The sequence below is a fragment of the Cyprinodon tularosa genome, unplaced genomic scaffold, assembly GCF_016077235.1.
Source record: "Cyprinodon tularosa strain WSP-4 unplaced genomic scaffold, ASM1607723v1 ctg34, whole genome shotgun sequence".
Taxonomy (NCBI): Eukaryota; Metazoa; Chordata; class Actinopteri; order Cyprinodontiformes; family Cyprinodontidae; genus Cyprinodon; species Cyprinodon tularosa.
The window spans coordinates 2202884-2212871 of NW_024039052.1; the positions used below are offsets into that span (position 1 = coordinate 2202884).

The 9988-nt window shown below is 38.3% G+C and overlaps 1 protein-coding gene across 5 annotated transcripts in view; it reads right to left on the reverse strand.

The window, feature by feature from the left end:
• frya (furry homolog a (Drosophila)) overlaps positions 1-9741 on the reverse strand; it is a 69425-nt gene extending 59684 nt beyond the window's left edge. For 4 of the 5 annotated variants that reach the window (XM_038294364.1, XM_038294363.1, XM_038294365.1 and 1 more), the window contains exon 1: positions 240-408. In XM_038294364.1, coding sequence (XP_038150292.1) covers positions 240-408 — 169 coding nt within the window. Of the gene's footprint in view, positions 1-239; positions 409-9603 lie in introns of those variants that run through there. The other variant, XM_038294370.1, reaches the window with a different exon arrangement.
• Between the last annotated feature and the right edge of the window lie 247 nt (positions 9742-9988).

Below are 9988 nucleotides of genomic sequence, written 5' to 3' on the forward strand. Positions count from 1 at the left end.
ACAATAGGGTCAAATACATTGAAACTATTTGCTGTATTGCGCAAGCGCTAAGTCCATTATTGAGAAGCCACCAGACTGTTGTGTAAAGATGACACATACTATAGGGAGGAGAGGAATTTCACAAAGTGATGCAAATAACATTGAGAGTACCAGCAGAGCAGTTCTACATTGTAGCCTCTGAAATTAAAAAAGTTCAAACCTTTTTTCAATAGATTCAGTTTGCTAAGAATAGGACCTACTTTCAAGAATGGTGGGCCTCTTCTTCTGGCGCATCTTCTTAAACTTCCCTCTAAAATCCCTGGCTGGAAATGGATCCAGGGGTGAACTTGCAACCTGGCTTAGAACAATTTCACCCAGACTAGTTTCCATCTCAGTCTTGTCTCTCAAAGCATTTTCTTCTAAAGACATGTTGAATGACAGGAAGTCCAAAGGTTCTTCTTTAGGTCTTCTAATAGACTCATTAGAAGCAGCTCCAACTTTATCCACTAGCAGTAAGTTCAGATGTTTGTCTTCCTTTTCTTCTCCAGCTATATAGTTTTTGGAGTTTCAGCAGAGCTCCAGCTGGATAGAGATGCAGCCAAAGACCTCCGTTTCAGCCTCCTGATTTGTTTTAACCTCTGCACTTGTCAGGGAAGACCAGCAACAGTAACATTCATGCAGGCAGGTATTGGATTACTTGGACAGCCCCTCCTCTTTTCAGCAAAAAAGGCAAGAGGCCGAGAGGAGAGGGGCAAGTTATGACTAAAGAGGGTGGGAGAAGGATAAAGAGAAACTGCTCAGACAGCTCCAACATCCCTGCCTACTGTAAGCTCAGGAGGCCGTCCTGAATAAATATCCTGTATTTGTCTTGAGTCGACAATTAAACATCAAAACAGGCTTGTTCTACAAGTGGGAAAACTTCTACTGTTTTTCCCTCTAAAAGTTTGTCAAACAATTAGAAATATTTATAAATCATAAAACTGTCCTCAATATCAAGTTCTCACTGTTAAGGTTTGCAATGTTCTTTTTCTCTAAGGCATTGAAGCCATAAACCCGGAGAAAGCTTCCAAAGGCTGCAGCTCACTCTGCACTGAGTTTTATCCGTTTTCCTCCTTTTAAACCACTAAGTGGACACACCTACATCATGAACCAGTTTTTCCTAGTCTGAGCGACATCAGCAAGACAAACACCCAGTGTATGTCTGTAACATAAAGGCGTTTTCAGTTTTAGGAAAAAACTAAAGTGCAAAATGCACGTTATTTTTAGGCATGTCACTTACACATGGATTTGGGAGGAAATCAGGCACCAGAATATTCTTTAACACTCCTGGAAACAAATCCAAAAACCTATAGTGATTCTTAGATTTTTTATACATAAAAGTAGTTACCTGGAAAAAAGCAAAGAGAAAGTAAGCCAAAAGGATTTTTTTTTTTTTTTACACTTCGCCTGCTGAAGCCAGTTAAAAATGGCTAAATACTGCATTTAGGAGTCCTCATGTTTCTGTTTTGAATAATAAAAAAACTTTAGCCAATAAAATGGCAAAACATAAAGAAAAAATAAATCAAACATTTTTTTCTTTAAATAGCATTTTTAAATGTGAAGTTATATTTTTTTAATGTTTTCTAAAACAATGTGTAAAGATGTTAAATATGAAAGGAAGAGGGTAGAAACAGCTTCCATCTGCCCACATCCTTTCCAACAAATAGTTATGTAATAAATATCATAGTGTCTGAATGTCAATGTGATTTTTTTAAAAATAAATAAACAGACCATTTTATTGAGATTGGTAAAATTGTTTGATACCTGAAAACTAAACGGTCTAAAGTTTCAAGCAAGGGTACTTTTATTTTACTTAAATTTAATACAGTGAAAGGGAGCCCCCTAGTGACAAGTAAATTTCACTTGTCTAATTTTATTCATTTTCCTGAGACAAGAACTATTTTATGGGGTAGACTAAATGTACAAGCAATTCATGTACGACATGCAGGATAAAAAAGTTGCTAAAAAAAAGGTGTTCGTTTTCTGTAAAAATAACAAATAAATATTGAACCACCTTTCTAAAATTAGATTAATTTTCATTGCATTTTTTATATGATGCTAACCAATGTGCTTTATGACCAAAACAAACAACATAAATAATATTAGGAGAAATACTTACATTAAAATACCATTAAATTGGTAATAACTGTACAAATCTATAAAGAAATTGAAAGAATATTGTAGAATACTTCCAAAGATATTTTTAGTCTTACTCTTACTAAAGTAAAAGGACAGGGAGGAAGATACTATGTGATTCACGTGGCCTGAAAAATGTCAGGATGGTGGCTAAGGCTGGAGCAAACAGTAACATGATAACTTAATCTGGGACAATTCTTTTTATGTTCCTTACAGAAGACTCCATGTTGTGCTGACATCACCTTCACTAGCTACAGTATAAACAATCACAGCATTAGGAAGAAACAAATATAATATACATTAAGCTCTCAAAAGTTGGATTTAAAATGTTCCCCTGTTAACTTTCTACAAGGTAGATTGATATTTATTCACTAAGTAGCAACAGACCTTAGACCATGAGGAGAGTGGAAACTTTTTTGACTCTCTTGCTTCTTCACAGTGTTGTAGTCAGGCTGAGCATATAGCTCAGGGGTCTGGCCCTCAGGGGTTAGGGTCCTGCATGTTTTAGATGTGTCCTAGCTCTGACAGAATCATAAATGAACAAATTTCCTCCTCAGCATATCCTTGCATTCTACAAAGTAACAAACCATTTATTTAACTTGGGAGCTGAGAACAAGAGAAAGGTCTAAAGCTGGGGTCATCAACTTTTTTAAGGTTTGAGTTACTTCATGGTCACTGAGTCATAGGATGGGCTACCAATATGGACCTATGAATGGAAGACACAGCAGTCATCTAAACCTAATGCATAATAAACATTTGACTGTTTCTTTTTATTTCTAACTTTCATTTAAAGATTTTCATTCTGAAATCTATATGTGATTAAATGCTCTATATGATTAATAAGATGAAATGCTCTGTAAAAGATTAAAAATGGAAAGAACAGGATAAAATAAAATTTAAAACTTAGCACACTGGTTAGTTGTTCTGTTTTCGGGAAGACGCTGAGGGTACCTCATGTGGGTCTTGAGGGCCCCTCTGTGCCCATGGGCACCATATTGGTGACCCCTGAAAGGCATGCAGATCGATGTTTCCACCTTGACCAATGATCAGGTTGCAGACATGTTCTATGCTACGTTCAGACCGCAGGCGCTGGAAGCAGCAAAAAACATCTGCTTCATTTTTGATGCTTGTTCACAGGTCAGATGCGCATCTAGAGCAGCTTTGATGCTCCTGCAGCGCATCCAGTAAAGTGTGTCCATATGCATCTGATGCTTCTGCAGCTCCTATTTTCAGTGGCAGAGAGCAGCTTTGCTGTATTTGCTGTTATACGTGGTTAAAAAGTTATTTTAATATGTTTTTAGAGAAAGTCCACCTGAAAACATCATCTGTACAACCAGTTCATCAAGATTGCGATCCTTCCTTTAAATATTATTTCGCTGTGAGAGCTGCTCAGAAACAGCAGCCTCTAGCCCGGTCGCCTCTTCGCGGTTTTCTGCTACTGTTCGTGGCAGCTAGACGGTGTATTTATGTGTGCAATCTAAACTGCATGCACCAGAATAATAAAATTGAACATTTGCCAACAGGTTTTCACATTTTAGGTTAATTTAGAGGTTAATAAACTGTTTCATTGGAGTGATCATGGTGATCTGCATCAGCAGTGCTGTGTCTGTATCCCTGCCAGCTCCAGATCAGCTTCTCTGATTGGTTGATGTGCAAAATTCAATTTCCCAACTCCAGCAGCTGCTGCTTCTGCAGCGCGTCCTGTGCGTCAGATGCTCATGACGCGCCGCTCCTGCTCCTCAAAACACGTTTCAGGACCTTTTGCCGCACCTTAATACACATTAACCATTGACTTTGCATGTAAAATAGTTGCCTCTGCAATCTGTAGAGCGTGTGGTCTGACCGTAGCATTAGAAGAAATCTGATAGTGTAAGAAGTTTGAAAATTTACCTAAAAACATGGTTAAGTTAATATTGGATCAGTTCTTTAGTTTAGATATATTTTTCATTAAATATCTCATAATGAAAACACGTGGCTGGTGTCTGAGTTTCAAGAGTGAATCTTTGTATTATCTTCAGTCATATATTATTTCAATTGTGTTTAATGTTTATGTTTGACTTCATTTTTTCCATCCTTACTATCAGTGTGACTAGTCCTATATTATATATTAAGTTGTGTAAATTAATTTTTGTCAGGTTTGATTCCATAGTTTTATAGTTTCCTGCAGGATATACAGTTTGGATTTAAAGTCAAAACTATATTATATTAATCCATCCATCCATCCATCCATCCATCCATCCATCCATCCATCCATCCATCCATCCATCCATCCATCCATCCATCCATCCATCCATCCATCCATCCATCCATCCATCCAATTCAGCTGATCCAACTTTAGAACGCTCCCTTCCGCAACAACACAGTCCATTTTATTCTTCTGAGGGAGCCTGAGGTCAGAGGAACGAGATCTAGGTCTCCTTCATTATTCCCTACTTGTGAGGCCTGGAAAGGAGGCAATCGAGGAATCCTGAGTAGAGGGCTGAGACACAGAACAGACTTAATTTGAAGTAAAGGAAGAATTCCTCTATTCGAAGGGCTCCCAGAGTTTCTCTCCTTATCCTTAGCAACTTGTAGCGTAATCTCTGTCTATTTGTTATTATCTATAATTCATGGCCATATGTGAAAATCAGAACATAGGTAGAGCAGTAAAATGAGAGTTAAACAATTTTTCTCAGGTGTTTCCTCATCTTATCTGACCAGATTAAGGTATTACAGCAGATGATCCCTAAATCCCTCTATAAATTTTCAGCTTAATGTTGCCCTCATTTGTGTGCAGGAAACCTAAATAACTGCCCTTCTTTGACTGATGTTAAAACTTTTTAACCCCCTATAGGCAGCGGTCCACCTTTTTCTAGTGATCAGCTGTATAACTGTACTCATCCTTTAAACCATAAAAAATACTTTTTCATAGGTATAACACAACTTATATGGAAATGCAAAATAAATTCATTTGATTATTTTTTACTTTTTCGTTAGACTCCCAGAGACTCCCAGATTCCCTCTGCTCAGACAGCTCCTCCAGCTCCCGGTCCATAAACCCCCTTTGCCAGGTGTAAAACTGAGAAACATGGTCTCTTGTGTCCTAGATCCTCCCCTGGGCTCCTCCTGGTGAGATGCGCCTGGAACACCTACCAAAAGAAGTGTCCAGGGGGAATGTAAAAAAGATGTCCAAGCGAACCTAGCTGACTCCTCTCGATGTGGAGGAGAAGTGGCTCCACTATGAGCCTCTCCCAGATGACCTAGCTCCTCCTCTCCCTTAGGTTATGGCTGGCCACCCTGTGCAGAAAGCTCTTCCTTGTATCTTTAAGGCTGATTTATACTTTGAAACGTTCCTATGCGTAGGTGTCCCAGTGAAAAAAAAAAGATGTCCCTGCCCCCTCCGCAGACACTCTGCTGCACCTCTCCCAAATTGTAGCTGACTGCAGACAGTGCCGCTTACAGGAGGCCGGCTTGTTTGGTTTTTTATGACTGAAATTGCGGAAAACAACTCGTGAAGTTGGACCAGCTAGAAGAGCGAGGTTTGCGAGAACGCTGGAAACCTTTTTCCACCTGGATCCCCGCTATTTTTCACCCTCATGTCCCTCCATTGTCGGACAAACTCACCTCCACATCCCCACAGCCTCGGCCGTATTTAGACTCATAATGTATAGCGCAGACCACACTTCAATACTGGGCATAAATCAAAAATGTCTGCCTAAAGCTCACTGCGACACACTGCTGCAGGAGTATAACCAGGCCTTTACTCTCAATCTTCAGTCATGATCCTGATTTCATGACCATAGTTGAGGGAATGTAGACCAGTAAAGTGAGAGTGTTGCCTTTTCACTCAGCTCTATCACATCAAACCAGTGCGGAGTTTGCATCATAGCAGCAGCCGCACCATTCTGTCTATCAATCTCCCGACTCTTCTCCCCTCACTCGTAAACAGGAACCAAAGGCATCTAAATTCCTCCACCGAGAAAGTATTTCTCCTTCAACCTGAAGGGGTAAGCCACCTTTTTCCAGTTAAGAACCATGGCCTCTGACTTTGAGGAGCTGAGCTTCATCTGAACCTTTTCACTCTCTCTTGAGAATGCCCCAACACATGCTGTAGGTCTTAGTAGGAGGTAGTCAGAATCATGTCATTTGAAAAAAACATACGATTTTTTTCGTATTCAATCCAGATCATCTGGGGCTCTTTGCTGCACCTAGAAATCCTGTCCATAAAGGTATCCTGCAGAGGGTGTAGAGCTGGTCCAGTGTTCCACAATCTGAACGAAACCGCGCTCCTAGCACCCTGGCCTTAGTCTTCTTGGTAAGGCTGAGAAGTGTAATGCCCATGTAGTTGGAACACACCCCACGGTCCCACTTTTAATGGACCGTCTCAGGGCACTGTCCCCAACCGTAGTGTTGAAGAAGCATGTTAGTTATTTTAGAAACTGAAAACATGAGCCACATTATATTAGACAAGTGCTAAATAACAACTTAAAGACATAAATCTTGATTATTTTCACATACAACCAAACTAAACTTCAGTTAACATTCAGACTTAGAGAGCGATGCTTTATTATCTTTATGTTCTTTTTTTGTTGTTTTCTTTTCCTATTGGGCAGATAAAGCTTCTCAAACTAGAGAGAAAGGTGGAGACAGAGGGACATGGCTACTGAAACCAATACTCTCTGGTGGAGCCAGAGGGCCGTTTCCATGGTGAGACACAGTTGGATCTACTGTGGCAGAGCAGAGCATATGAATAATGGATGCACATAAGGCCCTAATCTTAGCTCGAACCAGTTAAAGGGTTCATTCCAGCAATGCTCATAGACTTTTAAATGACAACATTACAGCATAATTCACAGGAGGAACCGATGCTAGTTGGAGTCGGTTGCTGTGGAAAACATTTACAACTCATTTTCCACTGACACGGATGAAGATTGGCTTGTATGACAAAACTATTTTTGGAAACTTCACAGAAGTGTTGAAGTTGATTGACTTATCACCATATCTCAAATTGACAATGTCATCACCCCAACAAACCCCAATCACACGCTAAACACCAACAATCCAGGAATGAGCCAGCACTCTTGCTAAGTAATTATTCAGTTGGTTTACCTATTCTGTGCCCTGCTCTGATCTGCACACCAAAGCACTATTCACAGGCTGCAAACAAGGTGACAAACAGCACCTGTTCTGTGCCCTGCCTGCCTTTTATCTGCAGGATAAGGGAGGAACCTTTCTGAACACATACAATGTGGGTCCTGCAAAAGGAAAGATGAGCTGAACATTGTGCTTAGCCAGGCAATTATGTTCTCACATATCTAGAGTAAACTTGCAGCACAGTTCTTTTGAATAATATTGACTATTCTGGAATGAATATTAGAGAAAATATATATCCTCAATTTGTTGCATGTTAATTTAAATACGAGTTCAGAAAAAATGTGTCGACTTGCTCAGAATTGTAAGAAATATGGCACAAAAATTGCACGACTGCTCTGTCTTTCATTATCATACTAAAAATCAAACTGCAAAGTTTGTTTTCCATCCAAAGACATTTTTGGTTCACAGTTATGTACAAAACATGGCAAGTTTCTGCTGAGTGACATCAAGTTTTGCTGAGCTGGAGTCAACACTCAGATAAATTTGCTTTATTGGCTTTGCAGCAGCAGAAACAAACACAATCCCAAGACGTTCAGTTAAGTGTGAAGTTAGAATAACTCTTTGAGTCAACAATCAACAAATTGACATTCACATCCCAATGATGCTCAGAAAGGACAACAATGAAAAAATCTACTATGTTCAGCCTGACTAATGAAGTAACTGAGTGAGAAAGATCGACTTGCTTCAATAAAGGAAGCATCTTTAAAAAATGAGGTTATTGTTTAAAAAAGGAATACATTAAATGTATTAAAATATGAAAACTCATAGGTTCAGAGAATTCCTCAAACACAGAGACACATTCCTGGATTTTGTTTCTGCTAGTCTTTATCATTATGGCTCATAGTTAAAGAAATCTAATAAAAAAAATAAACACTTATACAGCAACATGGGCTTCCTTATATCTTGGGAAATATGAAACAGACTGATCATCAAATTATCACAATTTGATACTATATACAATATAGAGTTTTTTTGAATGTTTTCCCTTGAATGTATATTTGTTTATTGATGAATCAAATACTTCATGTGATGGTGTTTCTGATGCTGTAAAGCAAATAAAGCAAACATCTGAGCAGAGGTACATCTCATTAAGTTAACACTTTAAGGCTTTTTTTCACTCCAGAGAAACCTGATATATTTGGTAAACATAGCTGTGAACCAGAACTGTCTTTGGATAAAAATCAAACTTTGATATTTGATTTTCATTTTATTATTCTACCTACAGTATATAACTTTATTGGCATTTTCATTTAGAATCTTTTCATATAGTCGGTCCCAGAGACTGAGGCTAATGGATAGTCTGAGGAAGAATAAAACCAAACTTCAATTTAAAAAAAGATATAAAATAATGACTATGAACCTTTGAACTATTGCCATATTTACTTTGGCTTGATATTTACAAAGAATTTGATCATTATATAAACAATACTAGTATGAAACACAATGAGAACATAAACCCTTTATAGAAACAGTCGACTCAAAAAATTACGTTTTATGACAACTATAGATCAGATCGTACACCACTTACCACTTACTGTACACCACTTTCCCCATCAGTTTAAAGTTCATATGAGACAAAATAAAAAAAGCACAGCTCACTATCCGATGAGGATAAATATAATCAATGAACCCCAACTCTACACAAACCTCTCTGGTATTCTCTTCATCTCATCCCTCCTCCAGAGCTATTTTTGCTCTTCTTACCTTACTTAATAATTTCAGAACACTAAGTACATAGACAAAGATTACTTGAGAAAGTACAATAAAAATCAATGATGATTTCTTTTATTTAGATGAAGATTTAACCATAGCAATCTGACCTTGTATGAAATGATTAATAAAAAGAACAAAAATAGGGTATTCTTTTCACAGCAATGAATGCAACCTACTGGGACAGACTGCAAACTATTAATTGAAGAAGTTGCAAGGACCCAAAACATGTAGCTGGAAAGACTAGTGGGAAACTATAGTAAATGACCTTCATATTTTGATTTTCTACAGGTAAGTAGGCCTACATGTTGGCTAAAGGAAGCTTCTGTTGTGTTTAAACATTAACTTAACTGACACTTTCGTTTTGTTGAATCACAGATGGACTTTGGAAGTTATCGATCAGAGTATAGATTATAATGTATAACATTTGACCTTCAAATGAGAAAACTAATACTTGATCAATGAAATCATTGACTGTGAAATTATAGAGTACATCTTCACATATAGGTTTATGAGCATGAGCGAACAGGAAACATATAGAGAATAAAAAATGACAAAGCTGATTTTCTCTTGTTTCTAAGTATAACCAAACAGGATGTGAAATACCTTCCAAAGCAGAAGCTGTCTTTATTTCTTGCTCTCCATTCCAGCTGTTGTAATGTAATCAAGTCAAGCCTCAGAGTCCCTTCAGGAGCTCCACTTGTCAGGATGCACTCTGTCGGTGTCCCTCCATCAGCTGAGCGAAGGCAGACTCCACCCCCGGCAGCCTTCCAGCTTCTGGCCCTTCTGAATAATGAAAAACATGCAAAGCTTCGGCTTTCTTCAATCTGCTCAGTGACCTGGTTCAGAGACATGTGAGCCATCAATAGACGCATCTGCTGCTCTGCGCTTAGTTATATGTAAGAGTACTTCAATCTTTGAACCTGATTCATAAAATAAAGATAATTTTAACAGAGAAAATGTTACTTTAATGAAGATAAACATGTATTAA